Source organism: Hyperolius riggenbachi, chromosome 12 (genome assembly GCF_040937935.1).
Source record: "Hyperolius riggenbachi isolate aHypRig1 chromosome 12, aHypRig1.pri, whole genome shotgun sequence".
NCBI lineage: Eukaryota > Metazoa > Chordata > Amphibia > Anura > Hyperoliidae > Hyperolius > Hyperolius riggenbachi.
In genome coordinates this window covers 208,416,740-208,437,807 of record NC_090657.1, presented here as the reverse complement: position 1 = coordinate 208,437,807, position 21,068 = coordinate 208,416,740, and the positions used below count along the sequence as shown (strand labels likewise).

At 44.8% G+C, this 21,068-nt stretch overlaps 1 protein-coding gene across 3 annotated transcripts in view; it reads right to left on the bottom strand.

The window, feature by feature from the left end:
* The window catches only part of LIMD2 (LIM domain containing 2), a 60,961-nt gene that overhangs the window by 14,752 nt on the left and 25,141 nt on the right, over nucleotides 1–21,068 (bottom strand). For 2 of the 3 annotated variants that reach the window (XM_068264343.1, XM_068264345.1), the window contains exons 2-3: nucleotides 12,585–12,676; nucleotides 2,940–2,984 (exon numbers count right to left, since the gene is read on the bottom strand). In XM_068264343.1, the coding sequence (XP_068120444.1) occupies nucleotides 2,940–2,984; nucleotides 12,585–12,626 (87 nt within the window). In that variant the 5' untranslated portion in view covers nucleotides 12,627–12,676. Of the gene's footprint in view, nucleotides 1–2,939; nucleotides 2,985–12,584; nucleotides 12,677–18,747; nucleotides 18,844–21,068 lie in introns of those variants that run through there. The other variant, XM_068264344.1, reaches the window with a different exon arrangement.

The following is a 21,068-nucleotide window of genomic DNA, read 5'->3' as shown; positions in this document are numbered from 1 at the left end:
TGTTAAAGGACAACTGAACTGAAACTGAGAGGGATATGGAGGCTGCCATATTTATTTTACATAATACATTGAAATTAATGCTTAGGTTGCACTTTCTGATAGCTATAAGTATAAATTATTGCAAATGGTTGCAAAATATTATAAAGTTGCAAAAAATGTCACCACACCAGATGCAGGAGGTCACCATGGGCCTGTGGGGTACATATTTTACATGTAGGGGTACCGGGCGGGGATCTGTCAGTCATCCTTAAATCAAATGCCGATCAAGCCAATTCGAGCAAATTCTGTCCAGCATGCAGGGTCGATGTCGGCTGAAAATATATCGAAATGGTGATTGGGTGCCCACAGTATGCTATCGATCTCTGCCAGATTTGATCATTATGATGGAATCGGCCAGATATGGATTCCTCAAGTGGAGTAATGTAATCAGTGTGAAGGATTTCTCCTTAGAGCAGTGCTCACAGTTTTCAATGTTTCTCTGTCTAGCTGCTTTTCTCCTGGCCATTGCACAATGCTAGAAATGCTGATAGAAAATGGATGGAATTCTACAAATCTCATCGGTGGCCGCACCTGCTGTGTACACAGGAGGAGGAGACAAGTGCAGCAAATTTAGAAGCAGGAAACATAATGCAAAGGTAAGAAAGATAATGCTGTGGTTTCTGTAGACAAGCAAGGCAAAAGTACTTTATTGATGCTGTATATGTATTTCCAAATGTATTAAAGCCTTGTTGTAGGGCCTTAGTAGTCACAAGGTAGGGGAAGGGGCCTTGGAATAGGGAGGAGGGCTGATGATGCTCCTGAGAACTGCTGATCATTTTCCCATACAGTTTGCATTGAAGTTAATCTTTGATTATGTACAGTTGTGTTTAAAATTATTCAACCCCCACTGAAATTGAGTGTTTTGGCCAGTTTGACATTGATTTTGATCATTTCAGTCATCTTGTTTACAATTAAATCAAAGAGGCACTTGTAAGTCAGTCAAACTGGCCAAAACACTAAATTTCAGTGGGGATTGAATAATTTTGAACACAACTGTATATTATTTCACTATGAGGGTTGCTTAGGAAATGTCCATTGAGCGCTACTGGAATGGAGCAAATTTAACTAGATGCCACGTCAGTGAATACATCACAACAGTAACATGAGCATAGCTCAATTCTGGAGTAGAATAAAAAAAAAAAAATAACGTAATGTTTATAACAGAGATAGTGGTCATTAGTGTGGTTGGTGGAATCCGGGTTTCCGATAATGCCGCGCACAGCAGTTTAGCACCAAGCGGAGGCAGTCATGAAGCCGAGTTCCACGGCGCGTCACATTACGCCGATGTTTCCTCCTAAGCTGGAAGGAGGAAGCATCGAAGTCACATGAAGTGCGATGTGCAATGCAATTCTGTGACTCTCGCTGCTCGTGATGGTACGGAGCTGCTGTGCACGGCAATATCAGAATCCCAGATTCCACCAACACCACTAGTGGTTACATTATCTCTTTGCTTCAATGTCCAGCTCCTAAACCTCCACCTCACCCAATATTTAGGTATAGTTGGTAAAGGGGCACAATGCCAGTATCCCATGACACAGAGCCATCAATCCCCTCCTTGTGACCCTGTGGAAGAGATTAGAGGGGCGCCAATGTAAATTCATGAATTACAAAGGTATTTGGGAAGGTTTGGGTTGTATTGTGTAAGTGCAGTTCACACAGTACATGCAATCAAGACAAGACAAATAACATATCATGCTTTTCTCCTGGCGGACTCAAAGTGCCAGAGCTGCAGCCACTAGGGTGTGCTCTATAGGCAGTAGCAGTGTTAGGGAAACTTGCCTAAGGTCTCCTACTGAATAGGTGCTGGCTTACTGAACAGGCAGAGCCGAGAGTCGAACCCAGGTCTCCTGTGTACTAGAGCCCTTAACCATTACACCATCCAGCCACCAATCAAGATGGCCAGTGATCTGCTAATACTTCTGACGTGCATGCAAATAGAATGCAAGGTGCATGCAGTTAGGTTCAGAAATCAGCAGGTAGTACAAGTCTACTTATGGCTAGCTGCATCCATGTGTATCAGTTTGCATTTAATTTATTTAGATTAGGATTTAGTGCATAGTTTTGCCTCTGATTTGTATTCACAGGTATGCATTTAAGTTTCTGGGGGTGTTGCACACCTCTTCAGTTTCAGCCTGATTAGAAGCGCTGCCAATCCTTTCCTTGTTCTTCACAAAATGTGTAGACCATTTATGGCTAGCAGCCTCATGTTCATACTATGTTTTAACGGTTAGCTAGTGGTCAGGTAACTAGCGGTTAGGTCTCTGCTGTGAGGGCACGGAAGAGTATCTAGTACCTAACAATCTGTGCGCAAACTGTTTTGGAAGCCAACAACCTTCTTGCTGCATCTGTTTTGAATGCAAGTTGTGTAATATGCCCGTGTACTGTGCACTGCGCATCTATGCATCTGGTCAGCTCAGGTGCAGCCTGTATTTGGAAGCGCTACCAATGTCTCCTGTAGTACATTTGATTGGCCCAGTGATAAGCTGCGTACAATTGGCATAACATTTGTACACAAGCTGAAATCCTTAGTATATCACTGGCCATCTGTACTGTGCCGTGAGTGGGGTATGTCTCCAGGCCATTATTGTTTCTGTAGTCACGATTCAAACCTTGAAAGCCACCTAAAGTAGACCTGAAAGTCCAAACTATGCTGCTGCCACATAAGAAGCTCGGGAGATGCAAATACCAGCCTCCATAACATGGTGGAGTTAGTTAGGTTGAAAAAGACAAACATTCAATGAGTTCCACCAGAAAATATGGTACAACACTAGACTGCACCCTCACAAATCTCAGCTGATCACCTCAGAGGAAGGTGATTAATATAATGCATACATGGTCTGCTTATTGTTGCAAGCAGCCACACAAGGCAGATGGAGTACAATAGGGGCATCCGGACTCACCTTTGACCTTTGAACCACACTTGCTCCGGGGTTACAGGCAGAATCCTGCAAGATGAACAGAACACACAGCAGTTATTAGATAATGGGTACACTACGTCCTTCCTGTTTCCTGTGCACTTCCCCCCAGTGAGGAGCCTCTCGGCCTTGTCTGCCTTTTCTTCCTTAAAGCGGAGTTCAACCAACTAAATTCCAGCCACAACATTCTGCATGTCAGCTGGAGCAGTATTTATCAAAGATCCCCTTTACTTTGCCGGTATTTTATCACATGACCTCAGACTTCCTCTTCAAAAGCCTCTGACTCTCTCTAGGCATATATAGGCTTTTAACTAGGAATCAAAACTTTAACTTTCACTTGAAACCTTTGTTACAATCACAAACTATTCTGTTTGTCATTAGAAATTTTCCTTGGTAAATTCTGGGATGTGATTGAAATGTTCTCTATACCGCACGGGTTCGGCCACAATTGATGCACATTCAGGTTTTATTGCGTAAATGCGTTTGTGATTTCTGACAGTTAAAAGCTTACAGTGGGAGATAGCTAGAAACTTGAATGGCATCATGATTGCTATGAAAATTTCTTGCAAACACAGGAAAAATTCTGCATGCATGGCATGTGCTGAAGGAAAATCAGAATATACCAGTGGGTCAGTAAATGACAGGGCATCACATTTTAAACATGGAAGACATTACTTGCTATAATGGAGGTCAGTGATGTTTGAATAAAGCATCTATCTGCCACTTTATCTACCCAATTCACTTTAAGAAGTAGCAGCTGGCAACTGTTGCACAAGTCAGAGGGCTGAATTAATCTGCTTTCTCTTCGGTAAAGTGACAGTATGGGCTGGTGCACACCGAGCGGCTTTTTCAGCGTTTCTGCAGCCGCTTGCGGCTGCGGATACGCTTGGTCAATGTATCTCAATGGGGTGTTTCACACCAGAGCGGGAGGCGTTTTGCAGAAACGCATACTCCCGGCAGGGCCGGATTTAAGGCAAGGCCACATAGGCCATGGCCTAGGGCACCACAAGATCAAGGGCGGATGGGCAGGAAGCTATATTGGGGGAAAGGGTCCCCTGGCTACCTATACTGGATGGAGGAGGGGGTCATCAGGCTATGTACAGTATATGGAAGGGGTGAGGGTCATCTGGCTTCTTATACTAGCTGGAGGGGTCATCTGGCTACCTAAACTGAAGGGGGCGGCTACTGACAGTGGCCTTGGGCGGTAAAACGTACAAATCCGGCCCTGACTCCCGGGGTGAGGCATTTTTTGGATTGCGGATGCGTTTCTGCCTCAATGTTAAGTATAGGAAAAACGCAAACCGCTCTGAAAAACGGCAGTTCAGAGCGGTTTTGCCGACGTTTTTGTTACAGAAGATTTTCAGTAACAGCTTTACTGTAACAATACATGAAATCTACTACACCAAAACCGCTACACAAAACCGCAAAATGCTAGCTGAAACGCTACAGAAAAAGAAAAAGCGTTTCAAAATCTGCTAGCATTTTGCGGATCTGCTAGCGGTTTTTGGTGTGCACCAGGCCTATAGCAGCTTCTGGTCATTTCCTCCATTCAAATGAATGGAGCTTCTGATTGGAGCTTTAGGGTAATCCACATTTATGCCAGAAACTCACTAGGAGCGATTTCTAATTGCTAGTGATTTGAAAAAAGCTCTTGCTAATGCAATGCTATGGAGGATTTAAAAAAAAATCACATCGCTCAAGTGGGATGACACCCATAGCATTACATTAGCAAGAGTTTTCAAATCACAGTGCTCAGAAAATTGCTCCTAGTGGGATTTTGGTCTAAAACAAACATGAAGGGAGTTTGATACCTGCCTAAGAAGATGAAAAGCTCTTGACGCTAATATAGCAAAGTGGAGTATTTGTACAATAAATGTTATTTTTTGATATAAATAACGAATCCCTGTCTGTTTGATCTTGAGGGAGTTAAAGGGACTCAGAGCAGTGCCTGTGGGTATGCCTTTAAGCATACTCACAACTAATTAATTATATCCTCACACCTACCGGCATGATGTTTGTAATTATATCCCCCTGGGTTCCTTGTATTTCATTGCATTGCACTGAATGGAGCTGCCGACACTGGGGAAAGTGTCATCCTGCATAATACAATGCTGAATAAAGAATCCAAGATGGCGGCCGCGATTTCAATCGCAAAAATAACAAAAACTAAAAGGCTTAGGGTGGCGGTTTATATATCATTGGAAAGAGGAGAAAGAGCTTCAAAAATGGTATGCATCTTTCCATAGTTACTGCACTGCTCGGAGTCCCTTTGTAATGATCTGCTCTGCTGTCTGCACAGGCAGACAGCTTTTTGACCATGTTTCAGGTCTGAGTGCTGCAGGTCCCTGGAAAAGAGACCTGTCTTCACTCTGCAAGTTGCAGAGCTGCTGTTCTGGAGAGGAATTTGCATCCACTTGTCATGCAAATTGCTTAGCTGCTTCCTTTGATGGCTTGCAGTATAAATACCATTTCCTCCCAGAATTCCCTGCTGGTCATGATGGTTTATTCCTGCTAACTTACCTGGAGTCTCAGCCCTTTGATTACGGTTTGCTAATATTGCTATCTTAGAGTAGTTCCTTGGGAATGCCCCAGCATTCCTGTTAGCATAGTCAGGTTGTTTGTTACCTGTATTGCTTTGTACTGTCTATCTGTTGCGATTGTCTTGTCACCAGCGGCGATCGACAGGAAATCGTTCTGTCTGTTTGGATCGCGTTCGCCCTAGCGGTAGAGGCGGTGGTTTCTTCTGTATTCTGCCTTAGGAGTGTAGCCAGAGCAGCGGTTGCTACTGGTTGCTCCATCTGTCTGTCTGTTTGGATCGCATTCGCCCTAGCGGTAGAGGTGGTGGTTCCTTCTGTATTCTGCCTTAGGAGTGTGGCCAGAGCAGCGGTTGCTACTGGCTGCTCCATCAGTCTGTCTGTCTGGAACGAACGCTTGCTGTAGTCTCGCTGAGGTAACAGTTTAGCAAGCGTTCGCGTTCTCTTTTGTTTTCGTGTTTCTGTGGTTAGTCAGGGTTGGTACGCTTTGTCGCTATTGCGCTTCTCGTGTGGCGACCGTGCCGCACACATGCGCTTTGTCGCTATTGTGCTTAACGTGTGGTGACCGCGTGTAGTTAGTCCTGTCTGCACCTATGTGTTGGATTACAGTTTATCAGTTCTGTCTTTATTCTGTTCCTTTGCTCTGTCTTACTCAGTCTTGTGTCGCTTATAGCAATCGCCATTCGTGCGATTGCGTTCCCACTTGGTCTTCGCTGTTGTGTGTTCACAGTCGCCGGGTGGCGACTAGATTGTTGGACACGCATACATTCTGTCCCTGTGTTCACTCTCTCTCTCTCTCTCTCTCTCTCTCTAAAGGCCATCTTGCCCTGTATTGTTTCGCCTCGTACAATTCCCATCTGGCATCTGTGGTAGTGCAGAGGGTTATTCCTCTGCACTCCACAGCTCCATCTGCCGGTGGGAATTTCCCTCTACAGGTGCATTGCGCCCAAAGCTGGGTTCTGTTATTTTATACGCTTGTGGAAAATTTCCGCAGTGTCAGCGCGCATCTTGTGCGCTGACCACGGAAATAATTCCCCAATCGTTACACCCTTTAAGTCCACCGCCTCCCCCTTTTAAACGGTTTTTAGACGCGTTTATCCTATTTTGGCGCCTCTGTTTAAAGAAATTCTTGACACTATAGAGCAGCCTTTCACAACATTTTTACCCGAATCCTGAAAATACTTTTTGGATCTTAAGGAACCCCTGCAAGTAATTTTTGTACTCAATCTCAATGATCTCATCTCAATGAACCCCTGAATTTATTTTGCAGGAAGCATGGTCTTTAAAAGTTGGTGTGGCTGTTTGTCACTATGCGTACGTTAAAAATGGGCGTCGGAAAAAAAGGGCGCAGGGTTTTAAACGATAAGCATGAATAACGTTAAAAAAAAAGAGCTATATTTCGTTTAAAAATAATTTTTTATAAGATTATAAATCAATAATGTGTATGAAATCGGCATTTGTAAAAACGTTAATCTTCCCTGTTTAAAAAGTGAAATGTATAATAACGTTTTATAAAAGATTAATAAGAATTTTACTAAAACTATACCTAACCCTACTCTCACACAGAACCCTCCCTGTACCTACCCCTAACCCCTAGATCCCCCTGGTGGTGCCTAAACCTAAGACCCCCCTGGTTGTGCCTAAACCTAAGACCCCTCTGTGATAAGCATTAATAACGTTTTAAAAAATATTGTGCTGTTTTTCGTTTAAAAATAATGTTTAAAAAATAAATCATTAACCTATTTTGATTCCTGGACGTAGTTTCTACGTCCAGGAACCATGCGCGCTACCGCACGCTCCCGCGGCCGATCGCGCGCGTGCACGCGCACTCCCGGCCGCGGATTCGGTAGTCAGGGAAACAATGTATCGGACTATGGTGCCCGATCATTGATTCCCCCCCCCCCCCCCCCCTGCTGAAAAAGCGACAGCTTCTCTCGGAAGCTGCGCCTTTTCTGGCCGTTCCCTTCCCGATGCGTCACTGTAAGCGTATGTTACGCTTAGAGTGACGTCATGTAAACAAACTCATGGCCGCCATCTTGTGGCCAAAAAGTAATATTACACCTGTAAAAAAAAAAAATTAAAATTAACACACATTTACATTATAAATCTATTGTTTACCTCCCACCCTCTCAAAACTACCCAAATAAATAAGGGTCTAAACTTTTTAAATATCAATGTAAAGATGAAATAATTCTATATTTTTTTTATTTTAAAAACTTGTAAATAGTGATAGATGCAAAACGGAAAAAATGCACCTTTATTTCCAAATAAAATATTGTCGCCATACATTGTGATAGGGACATAATTTTAACAGTGTAATAACCGGGACATATGGGCAACTACAATACGTGAGTTTTAATTATGGAGGCATGTATTATTTTAAAACTATAATGGCTGAAAACTGAGAAATAATGAATTTTTTCCGTTTTTTCTTATTCTTCCTGTTAAAATGCATTTACAGTAAAGTGGCTCTTAGCAAAATGTACCCCCCAAAGAAAGCCTAATTGGTGGCGGAAAAAACAAGATATAGATCAGTGCATTGTGATAAGTAGTGATAAAGTTATAGGCTAATGAATGGGAGGTGAACATTTCTCACGTGAAAACGACGGAACCTGAATGGGTTAAATAATGTGTAATCATGAGAAGCAGTTATAAAACATTAAAAGTCTCCGGGCGCCGCTTGTAAAACGTTATTTTTCTCCGGCGCCCTTTTTTCCTGTTTGGCGCCCATTAAACGATATTTATTATGGGAGTGAATGGCAGCGCCCTTTTTGTCCACCTGCCTCATGCGCCCAAATTTAGGGTTTCCTGTCACTACCCCCTATTAGCGTGCCCTTCATTATGTCTTCTGTGCTCATTATTATTCTGACCCCCAATTCAGTGCTTCTTCTCACAGTACCCCCTACTATAGTGTGCTCTCTATCATAATCCCCCGCCCCCCAAACGATGGGGAAAAATGTCAAGGAACCCCTGCAGAGTAACCAAGGAATTCTTGGGTTCCAGGGAACCCTGGTTGAGAGAGCCTGCTATAGAGTCTTCCTATTCCTCTGGGCTGACCATCATTCCTGCACTGTGCCCAGTTAAACATACTCATCTTCTAGTGTTTAGTTAGTCTTCTAGTGCCCCCAAGTACTTCTGAAGACAAGTCCATCCATACTGCGCATGAGCGAGCCCGGGCTCACGCATGTGCAATACAGATGTACTCTTCTTCAGAAGGTTGGTTAGGGAGGTAACCAAACACCCGATTGACAATCTGTCAGAGCTCCAGAGATCCTCTGTGGAGAGAGGAGAACCTTCCAGAAGGACAACCGTCTGGACCATGTCCTTCCGAAGGCTCCCAGAAAACTACCAAAGTGCTATTTGGCCTAGGAGGTCGAGGTTTGACAGAGCACTGCACAGAAGCGACGGGAGGCACTGAGGAATGGGAAGGCTCTACAGTATTCAGAGCCTTCCCTGTTCATATTTCATCTCACTGACCATCCCTGCGGATCAACACTGATTTATAAATAAGCCAGAGTGCAGATAGTATTCAGGTCAACAATCAAACCACACAGCCACAACGGCATATGCTGCAAATCCCTAATAACAACAACACTATGGAAGTGTATTAGGGATTGTAAACCCCTTCAAATACACCGCTTACCCCATACGTGCTAATGGATGAAACCAACCCTTGCCTGTTCTGACCCAACATCACTGCTCTGCCCACACATTCTCTGAGCCATGTCTTGCAATGCTGCTGTGTTTATGAGAACTCATTCTCTGTATGGATTTATCACCAGTTCATTTTGTACGTTAAGCAATACATAGCGTAGTATGGATACAGAGGCGCCAAAAGGATAAAAGTATCTAAAAAGTTTAAAACATGAGGAGGCAGTGGTGGACTTCCCTCCTCCAAGCAGACACAAAAATTGCCAGTTTGTCAAATACAACAAGTTTATTTACATACTCCGGGGGACAATGCAACGCGTTTCGCAGGTTTGATCCCACTTCATCAGGCAATAACAACGGAGCAATAGCATATGTGGTCAGTAGAAGAGCCAGACACCTCTGTGCCAGGCACCTGACCACATATGCTATTGCTCTGTTATTGTCTAATGAAGCAGGATCAAACCTGCGAAACGCGTTGTATTTTCCCCTGGAGTATGTAAATAAACTTCTTGTATTTGATAAACACATTGGCAATTTTTGTGTCTGCTTAGAGTTGGTAAGTCCACCACTGCCTCCTCAGGTTTTAAACTTTTTAGATACTTTTATCCTTTTGGCGCATCTGTATTCATACTACGCTATATTAACTCCACCCCTGGTAGAGGAGTGTTACCCCCTTTTTTCCTCATCTACGGAGAGCGTCTTCTTAATCCTGAGTGGGGTCGGGTCTAATCGCCCCCACCTGCCTATACAGTGGTTGCCTTTGAGGTAACCCTGCTTTGTGAGTATAGCTTATTACTCGATCATACTTCATTTCAACTACTAGTACATACTACACTATATTTGGCTCTTGGTGTCCTTACTCTGTGTTAAAGGGACTCCAAGCACATCTCATGGGCATGCCTTTAAGCCAGACGACTTCCAACAAAGTCGTGCTATGACCCCTCTGGAGGAGCCTCTTGCAATGGCCATGCGTGTCACTTCCTTTTCCTGCTCCATTAGTGATGCACTTCTCTAACAGAGAAGACAGGGGTGACCCAGAACTTCTAACATAGCAAAGATGGCAGCTGCGATTTTTAAATTGAAATCGAACGAAAACTGTTTGGTGTAGAACGGCGATTCAGGCACCAAATGAAAGAGGAGAGCACAGGCTACAGAAAGGTATGCATCTTTAAGTACTTTGCAGTACTGGTCGGAGTCTTAAAGGCATACCCATGAGAGGTCCTCAGAGTCCCTTTAAGCAATACATGTACCTTACTGGCTCTCTCAATATCCTCACTACTCAGATATGAAATAGTCAGAACGGAGCTTGGTGGGTAAAGCATCCAGTCTTCTCTGTAAGCACAGATCACGTGACCTCATCCACCTCCTACTTCTGCTGAGAGTTGGCTGGTGCACACCAGAGCGGTTCTGGAGCATTTTTTAAAACGCTTGCAGGGGGAAAACCGCTTAGCTAATGAAAGTGAATGGGATGGTGCACACCAGAGCGGTTTGTTTTTTTTCCACAAAAGCAAACTCGGGGGCTGCAGCATTTTTTTAGATTTCTGGAGGCGTTTCTGCCTCAATGTTAAAGTATAGGAAAGTGGAAAATCGCTCTGAAAATCGCCAGATCAGAGCGGTTTTCCAGGCGTTTTTGTTACAGAAGCTGTTCAGTAACGGCTTTACTGTAACAATATTTGTAATCTGCTACACAAAAATGCTCCAAAAAACGCTAGGCATGTTTAGAAAACCTCTCTAAACATGCCTAGAATCGCTCTGAAATCTGCTCCAAAAACCTGTAGCGGTTTGCGGATCTGGTAGAGGCTTTTGGTGTGCACTGGGCCAGTATAAGGGTCCTTCCACACTGTGCATGTTGCATTGCAATATTATCGCAATAGTGACAAGGCGTTGCACCGTACGTTACATGCGACGTGCAACCATACAATACAATGCAAGTATGCCTCACTGCCACTGTAAACATACGTTGTCTGGTAAAGGCACAGCAGGTGCGTTATTCCAACGGAACCCGCCGCACTCTATGTGATCATACCATACCACAGAAATATCACACGGGGAAACGAGCTAAGAAAGGCACAATGCACAGAGGTATGCGAACCCAGCATGAACATACCTCTGTGCTTACTTTACCTGGTTTTGCCTCGGGTCAGGTGTGCTTAAAGGATTCTTGTGCTGGCAGAGGAGGGTTTAAGGCCCATTCACACTTAAAAGCACCAAACGGAGCTACCATTTTGCGCAGGTGATTTTACCACGATTAGCACAGTAAAATGATTGTATACTTCCGCGATTCCCAATGATCGTGGTCAGCGCTTGTGTAAGCACTGTACCGTGATGGCTCGAGAATCGCAGCAAAATGATGCAGGGAACATGTTTTGCGATTGCCGTTAATCGCGGAATGCCCATGATCGGCGAGAATCGCGGCAGTGAGATCACTGTAATTCAGTTTAAAAGAAAAAGAACACGCTAGCACTTCGGCGATAAGGGGGAATCACCTGCTAACCGCTGTAGTAAGAACGGGCCCTTAGGGCTCAAACCCACTAGCAGCCTTTTCTAAGCACTTGTGATTTGAAAAAGTTCTTGCTAATGCATTGCTATGGGGGATTTTTATAAAATCACATCACTCAAGTGGGATCACACCCCATAGTATTACATTAGCAAGAGCTTTTCAAATCACAAAGCGCTCAGAGAAGCACTCCTAGTGAGTTCCAGGCCTTATCCTGGGCATACACGGCGTCGAGGGGAGGATTATCAATCGAGCTTGATGGCTCGATTGATAATATCCGACGTGTCTGATCACCGCAGGGATCGATTCCGCACTCGATCCCCGCAGGCAGACAATAGTCGGCGAATCGAGTGGGTGATGAGAAGCGCCGGCGGGGACGAGCGGGAATCGATCCAAGCGGACGAGCGGGGACGCGGCGGGGGTCGATCCGGCGGCTAATCGGCTGCCGGATCAACCCGTGTATGTCCAGCATTAGAGGCCGAGTAAGCCATTCAGCATGTAACTCTTCTGCCTGCCAGCTGCTCACCCTAAAGATCCAGTGTGTCTGAATAGCTAGACTTCAGTAACAGCAGGACAGTGCCTCTGTTATTGTTTATGGGCTGCAAAAGAAGACATGGATCACAAGCAAATACAGTAATTATGTTTTACCCAAATTTCTCATCTACTCCCGCTTTTTGTTTCCTTTAATCTTATCTAATCTGCAAACGAGGCCAAGGTCTGTGTGCATCCATTTGTTATACAAGCTGCACTTTTTGTTATGTGTAAACTTTATGAGGAGGGCAGGGCATTCCCTAATAGGCAATAAACCATGCCTGGACAGTGCGGTCATTGTGAGCAGCATTTTCCAGAACTCTGAGTTTCCACTTCTGCAGAGATTGAGAGCCATGACCCAGCAGCAGCAGCAGCAGCAGCAGACGGGTAGGGGACTTATTACCGGGCCATACTTACATGCCCTGTAGCCGTTGTGGTTGGGATTTTAGCTTGAAACATCTCTGGCCGAATCGCTGCTCCTGGATGGTCCAAGTTTATTTAATTCTCATCTGTTGGGAGAAGAGAGGATGGAATGATTAGTGACCTGCTCAAACTTCAGCTAAAGTTTTGGTTTGTCCTCTGACTTTTACTTAAAGCATACACGAGGTGACATGATGAAGTAAATGTGTATCTATAGTACACAAATAGCTATGCTTTGTTCCTTTTTTGTTTCTCTGCCTGAAAGAGTTAAACATCAGGCCAGGCATACAAGGAATCCTACTATAACCCTCATTGATAAGGAATAACAGCCATAAAACACTTTCTTAGAAGAAAATGGCTCAGAAGAGCAGGAAAGAGATAAAAAGGGTTAATAGTTTGTAGATTTTAGCTCTGGCATACTTCAATGAATGTGTCATTGAGCTGAGACAATAAAAAAGTAATTTAAATATAAAATAAAATTGTGGGATATCTAAAAAAGATCATTTTTTAGAAATAGGAGGATAGATACAATTGTTAATCTCATCAGTTGATTTTCACCTCATGTGTCCTTTAAGCAATGTCGGGCTGAACTGCGCATAGCAGCTGAAGATGTGCCACAGCTGGTGTTGGGTACCCGTATGTCAGCTTCTGTGCACTCGGAAGGGCGTGAAGGGTTACAGCTTGTGAAAGTCACCTCTGTAATTTCCTGTCACCGTGTGGCTTCAGCTCTTTCCTGCAGCATTGCTACATCACTGAACGCTGTAACTGGTATCAGTGTGTTATCTCACACACACCCAGCTAGCTTTCTTCTATTAAAGGGGAACTGAAGTAAGAGGTATACAGAGGCTGCCATATTTATTTCCTTTTAATCAATACCAGTTGCCTGGCAGCCCTGCTGGTCTATTTCTCTGCAGTAGTATCTGAATAACACCAGAAACAAGCATGCAGCTAGTCTTGTCAGATCTGACTTTAACCTGCTGGGCGGTCTGGACGAGCTCAGCTCGTCCAGTACCGCCGGAGCCTGCCGCTCAGGCCCTGCTGGGCCGATTTGGCTGAAATAAAAAGCAGCACACGCAGCCGGCACTTTGCCAGCCGCGTGTGCTGCCTGATCGCCGCCGCTCTGCGGCGATCCGCCGCGAGCAGCGGCGAAAGAGGGTCCCCCCAGCCGCCTGAGCCCAGCGTAGCCGGAACAAAAAGTTCCGGCCAGCGCTAAGGGCTGGATCAGAGGCGGCTGACGTCAGGACGTCGGCTGACGTCGATGACGTCACTCCGCTCGTCGCTATGGCGACGATGTAAGCAAAACAAGGAAGGCCGCTCATTGCGGCCTTCCTTTTTTATTCTGGGCGCCGGAGGCGATCGGAAGAACGCCTCCGGAGCGCCCTCTAGTGGGCTTTCATGCAGCCAACTTTCAGTTGGCTGCATGAAATAGTTTTTTTTTTATTAAAAAAAAACCCTCCCGCAGCCTGCCTGGCGATCTTAATAGAACGCCAGGCAGGTTAAAGCCTGAAACTCCTGATCTGCTGCATGCTTGTTCAGGGGCTATGGCTAATAGTATTAGAGGCAGAGGATCAGCAGGACTGCCAGGCAACTGGTATTGCTTTAAAGGAAATAAACATGGCAGCCTCCATATACCTCTCTCTTCAGTTCCCCTTTAATCTTGTACATTTGTATCAGACCACAATTAAGTAAAGGGGTCCATACACTGGTCGATTTCAGCCATCGATAGATCAGAAATCGATTCTTTCTAATTTATTGATCGATTTGCGGCCGATTTCTATCGATTTGATCTGACAGGATGGAAGATCTAGGTCGCCTGCTGCTGGCAGCAGATCGATGCCCCATAGAGTTGCATTGGATCTAATGGTCCAATAATGCATTTAGATCGATTTCCAATAGATTTCATTCTGAAATCTATCAGAAATCTGTTCCTGGTGTGTGGCACACATCAGTTAGATTCCTGTCAGATTCTACTTGACAGAAATCTATCTGATGCTCGAATCTGCCTATAAGTGTATGGGCCACCTTAAGGGCCTGTTCAGACTATGCGCGTTCCTAGCTGTTTTCAGGGAACGTGTCTGGGTACCAAAAACGCATAGAAACGGCTCCTAATGCTTTTGAATGGGCTAGTTCACATGTATGCGTATGAGACGCATACGTTTCTCATCCGCATTGCTGCATGCAGTTCTGTGCGTCACGCATAGAAACGGACGCAATGAAAGTCTATGGACGTGTATCAAAAACGCGTACTATTGCGTTTTTAGCGTACGTTTTCCTCTGCGGTTCCCATAATTCTTTTTTCCCCCCTGGGTCAGGTGTTTGTGCAAAACGCAATAGAAAACGCATTCGAACGCAAGAAAAACGCATGCGTTTTTCAACTTGCGTTTCTTTGAATTTATACGCGTTCTACAAACGCTGACAGTCTGAACAGGCCCTAAGGCAGGAGCCGTAAAATCATTGAAAGGAACAGTCTAGTGGCTGACTGTCTGCGGTGGAGTGAAAGCTGGTGCAGAGATTACTCACTAGGCTTTGGGATCAGGGACAAGAGAATATACAAATGAGATGCATAGAAACCCATGTTATCTGTGGTGGGAATCCAACCCTCAGGCATCCTAACAGCTAATCCATCATCTCAGTGACAAGCCTGTACATGCTGCCTGCCCGGGGTCACTGTCACCTGTCTGGCGAAACCTGCTTCCCTCACTGGCCTGGACACAACACATCCAGACATGCTCCATGTGGAATCTGTACACAGCCATTTACACACACACACACACACACACATCTGTACGTAGCCATTGCATCTCCTGTCTGTCACTCACTCACCACAATGTCTGAACTAACTGGGAGAACCAATGAGCTTCAGTCGTAACAAAAATGTAACTCTACTCATGAGCTTAGTGTCTCATGCCACCATTTCTCTAATCCCATCCTACACATTTATACGTAGGTCCTTGTCTTGAGAATTGGGCCCATTGTGAATACTAACTCAATACAAACTTTTTTTTTCTTTTTATCTATCAGTGTTTATTTTTTTTTACATCTTCCCAGATGTTTGAACCTCTGCTTCCCTGTAAATAGACAGGTAGATTACTTTTCACATTAAGAAAAATACTGAACTAAATTCTATGTTTGTAACCCTAAATGTGCCTCAAAATCACAGATCACGGCATCTGGACAGCAACCAAGGCAGGAGTCGCCACTTCCAATGAAAAATAAACACCGCACACAGGCAGGAGCGACCAGGGTGAAGTGGTGGACAACTTTCCCCATACTGCCTGTGCGCGTGCGGTGTTTATTTACATTGGAAGTGGCGACTCCTGGCTTGGTTGTTGTCCAGATGCTGTTCCATTTGTTTCCCCTTTTACATTCCAGATGGATATTCCTGGTTTAGTTTTGGTCCAGATGTCGTTCCCATCTTGTGCTGTGTATATAGTGCAGATGTACACAATGGTTTGTGAAGGCCTAAAAAAGGGTCTACTCGAAACAAGTCAACGTTGTCATCTCTCTAAAAAAAATTGATCTTGCCATTTTGCACATTTTTAGGGATGTGTCTAAAGATGAACCTTTTTGAAGAAGATTTGGGAACCAATTTTTCCACTTTTTTGATACATTAAATATTTATGCTCATCTTTATAAAAATAGAAAATAAGGGAAAAAAAAAAAAAAGTGTGTGTGTCCGTCCATCCGTCCGTCCGTCCGCCCTGCAGCAGCGATCAGAGCCCACCAACAGAAAGCTCTGTTGGTGGGCTGAAAAGGGGTCATTGATTTACTAAAATGTAGATGTGTAATTTGTAAAAAGATATTTGTAAAAAATAGCCTGGTCACTCAGGGGAGGGGTGGGGGGGTAAGCCTACGGTCCTTAAGAGGTTAAAGAGGAACTGTAGTGAATATAACACAATGAATAAAATTGATTAGTGTTAATAATATTCATTAATAGATTAGTCAGTGTCTGCCCATTGTAAAATCTCTCCTCTCCGATTTACATTCTGGAATGTATCACTGGTGGTGACCTCTTTAGTTCTGCCAGATGATCTGTACGGAGCGCTAGTTACTGAGCGTTCCATGCACAGAGGGAGAGATATTGCTTGGCAGTTGTAAAAAGCCGTCATTTCCCACAATGCAACGAGGTTCACTGACAGCGGTCAGGACCTTGGTCATGACATCACACTGTGGGAGGGGTTTCACTGCAATATCAGCCATACAGACCCCTACAGCTACTGATTGGGATGAATTTCAATCCTTGGTTAAAGTTCCTCTTTAGCTAATTAGAGGAAAGCCTCCGGATAGTCCATGAGCTTCCCATGTCCTATTCAACCCCACCATTGTGAGATATGTTCTCCTGGCCAGGATCCCCAGGAATACTGCCCCACCTGTGAGGTACGCTCTGGACTATCCAGAGGCCGCCAGCTAGCCAACTTTTTGTTTCCTGGACTCTACCCTAGCCCACACTATAGCAGCCTGTACTCAGACATCACCAGAAGGTATATCACAGGTGATCCAGCACACCTGAGCCTCTATCACACAGGCAGCTGAAGGTGGTGTATTCACTGCCTGTCAGTTACTCCCATGCACTGGCTGGGAGCTTGCCAGCACTTGGCATGGGCAATGGAGAGGAGATCACCGCACGGAGTCACATCGGAGGACAGCCATGCTCTCTTGCAACGTGAGTTATCCATTTTTGCTGCTAGGTTGCCGTACTGCATGTCAATTCATGGGAATTACAAACATTCAGCGCATTATATTGCAGCCAGAAGGTGCCTCGTGGCTGACAGATGGGAGGCTGAACTGCCCAACAAGTGCAAAGCTCAGCTGTCCATGTGAAAGAGGCCTTTACACTGTCTGCTAGAAGATGGTAAAATATCATAGGCTTTACTAGGGTCATAATGGAAAACGGGAGGGTCGCTGGAAGCCAGGTCAGTAAAATTTGCAAATGTGTGAATGCAGTTTCATGCATTCACCCTTAATGAGAACTAACCAATCAGATTTCACACTAGTCTCCTTTATGGGACCCTGAAGGAAACCTCATAGGGCGCAGTTCTCCAATCACAGCACCCTCTACAGCACAAAGCGTTGTGATTGGCCAGATAGCGTGGGCATTGTTTACTGCAACGTATCCAAAACCCAGCAGTCCAAGAAGGTGCTGTCCACTAGGCTTGAACGAATTGAGCAATTTCTGTTCAAAATCATGATTTCAATTTGATTCACGATTTCCTTCAAATCAAGCTCTGTTCCCCCTCTGTGCCCCCTTTGTCTATCTCTCTGTCCCCTTTGTGTCTCCCTTTGTCTGTGTCTCTCTTTGTCCCCTCTGTGTCTCTCTCTCTCTCTCTGTGCCTCTCTGCCCCCTCTGTGCTTGCTCTGTCTATCTCCGTGCCCCCATGCTGGACATACCTTACAGCAAGAGTCCAGCGATGCCCATCTATTCACTTCTCCTCCTGCAGGCTCAGATGCACGGCATACCTCCTGTATGTCATGTGACATGCAGGAACCAGGAAGTATGCCGTGCACAAGAGCCGATAGAGGACGGACAGCGTTGGACTCGTGCGGAAGGTATGTCCAATGCTGCCGATGCTGCGGGCTACACGCGACAGGACTTGGGGGAAGTTTGAAGCCGCTTCTCCAAACTTCCCCCACTGCGCAAATGACGTCATTGTAGAAATTACCACTTTGACGATTCCAAAATCATGATCTTGCTGATCGCGATTTCGGTTTAAGTTCGATTTATCTTACAGGCCTACTGTCTACCCAATCATGTTAGTGGAATTTCCCTATGAGGTTTCCTGCTGGCCCCCCTAAAGTAGACTAGCGCCCATTCCCTCCTATGAACATCATTCTATGCGTTCACAGATATGTATAATTTTTGCCGGGTTCACACGTTGTAGATGTCACCAGCCATGAGTGCACAGCTAGCTCGCTCATTAGACAAGATCTGATCACGCAGATGGCATCCAGCCTTCCTAATGACAGCCTGATAAAAATAACCTGTGGTGATGAGTAGCGATTCGCGTGCTCATCCTTTTCGCAATACTGTGCCACCCATCTGCTGCAGGAAGAAGGCAGCGGGGAGCAGAGAGCAATAGGAAAGGCAAGGGATAGCAGAGCAGAAGCTGCAGCAGGGAGGAAGCAGAGGAGACACAAACATGAAAGGAGAGAAGGAACTCACTGCTATAGAAGGTCCCAGCTGCAGCCTTCTCGGCACTGATGCTCTGGACAGACTTTCAGCCCTCTGCAGCCCTCAGTCTATAGCCCTCCTCCCCCCTGGGGCACACACAGGATGTAAGCATCAGACATAAGACAACTTCCTGGAACTGCACACTGTGCTCACTATCACTGAAAACAATCTACAGACCGCAGAGAAAAATAACACGGTTCATACATTCGCTGCTTTGAATGAAAACTTATGTTCGGATTGTGCTATGAACGCATTACATGGTAACTGATCAGCTGCCAGATGAAATAAAGTAGTGAAGGGAAATTCAGGAAAGAACCACTGTAGAAATGTATATACTTCTTTGTGTCCCATCATCGATATACCTATTGTGTATGTAGGATGCGATTGTATCCACCACCAGAACGGGGACTCCTGAATTTATGGCCCCTGTCACTGGCTCAGGGTCTTACCTACAGGTCGGTGGCTATGTGGAACCAACGATCTGATTTTGGGGGGAGGGGGGGGGGGGTGAGTAGCGGTTCCCTTAACCCTTGGCCATTTCAAGTATAGGCCCGAGGGAAGACTGGATATAAAATCAGCCAGTCTCTTTAGGTCACCACCGCGCCATGAAATATTACTTGTGCACTTTTGGTCCGTTTAAAAAAGGACCAATGGTGGGGGGGGGGGGGGGGGGGAAAGAGACCTGGAAGAACATTTAAGCACTACGCCGCCCAGGTACAGTATATCTACGCCCCTTTTAACTTCATTCCCCCGCCGCTACCGCCGCTGTCCTCGCTCCTGCTCACTTGTGCTCCCACACGCCATTCGCTCGCCCGGAGATCAATGAAAGGGAAAAAACGTTCTCGTTCGTTGATCTAAGCCCCCCAGCAATGATCGGCTGCTTTTATGAGAAGCTGCGCGATCATTGTGAAAAAAAAAAGTTTCCCAGCCTCACTGCACTTCCTGTAAGCATACTTCCTACGCTTTCACAACGCATTCACAAAAACTTACTGTGGCCATCTTGTGGCCAAATAGTAAAACTACAGTCAAAAGCATTTTTCATATAAAAATACATTCTTTTACATTATAAATTAACTCATTAACTCCCACACTCCCCAATTGTTACCAATTTTTTTGTAATAAAAAAAAAACAACAACAAAAAAAACAAAAAACAAATAGTTACTCTTTAAATAATTATATCAAGAGGGTATAACACTGTTACTTTATAAACTGCGGGCTTGTAATTAGGGATAGACGCTAAATTTGCAAATAAAATATTGTCGCCAAACATTGTGATAGAGACATAATTTAAACAGTGTAATAACCAGGACAAATGGACAAATAAGTTACATGGATTTTAATTACAGTACATGCATTATTTAAAAACTATAATGGCCGAAAACTGAAAAATAATGATTTTTTTTCCCAAAGGTTTTCCTATTTTACCATTAAAACACATTTAGAATAAAATAATTCTTGGCATAATGTCCCACCTAAAGAAAGCCTAAATGGTGGCGAAAAAACAATATATAGTTCATTTCATTGTGATAAGTAATGATAAAGTTATAGGCGAATGAATAGAAGTAGAGCTGAAAGGTGAAAATTGTTTGAATGCTGAAAGGGTAAAACCCCTCAGTGGTGAAGTGGTTAAAATGCCTTTGCCAGGCCTCCCTATAGTACAGTGTTCCAGCAGTATAAGCAACCTCAGCAATAACCCATTTGAATTGAAATGTTTTAATCAAAGTTAAGTTTTACCTGGCCGATGGGGCATTTTAAGTGTGTGAATCTCGTGAATTGTGAGCATACGCCTATAATGTCTCAATAACAGGACTTTTATTAATCATAACATTGATTTGTCTGCAGCCAGCTATGGAATAATTATTATGACAGTAGAGTCTCTGTTATCCGGCACTGACGGGCTGATGCCAGAGCAGTGTGCTTTCTGGTTGCTTAAGACTCAATGTTAAACATACAGTAATTGAATGTATATTAACCTTGGGGGAGTCATGGACCATTCTTTAAAGTGTACTTGTAGGAGAAAAGTGCCCATACCTCAGGAGGGGGAAGGCTCTGGATTCTAAAGAGTCTTCCCCCCCTTTCTCCTAAGTAGAGGTAATCCAGTGCTGGCACCCCCAAACAATATGCAGGCACAGTAGCGGCTGCAGCACACGGCAATATTTGCGCCTGCGCTCCTGTGCAGGTGCAGTACCAGCTTCCCCATTGGGCGCCACCAGAAATAGCCAAGCCTGATTGGGTACACTCTACTGTGCAGGCGCCATTTCTGCCAGAGCCCGGGGGGAAGCTGGTACTGCACCTGCGCAGAAGTAAATAT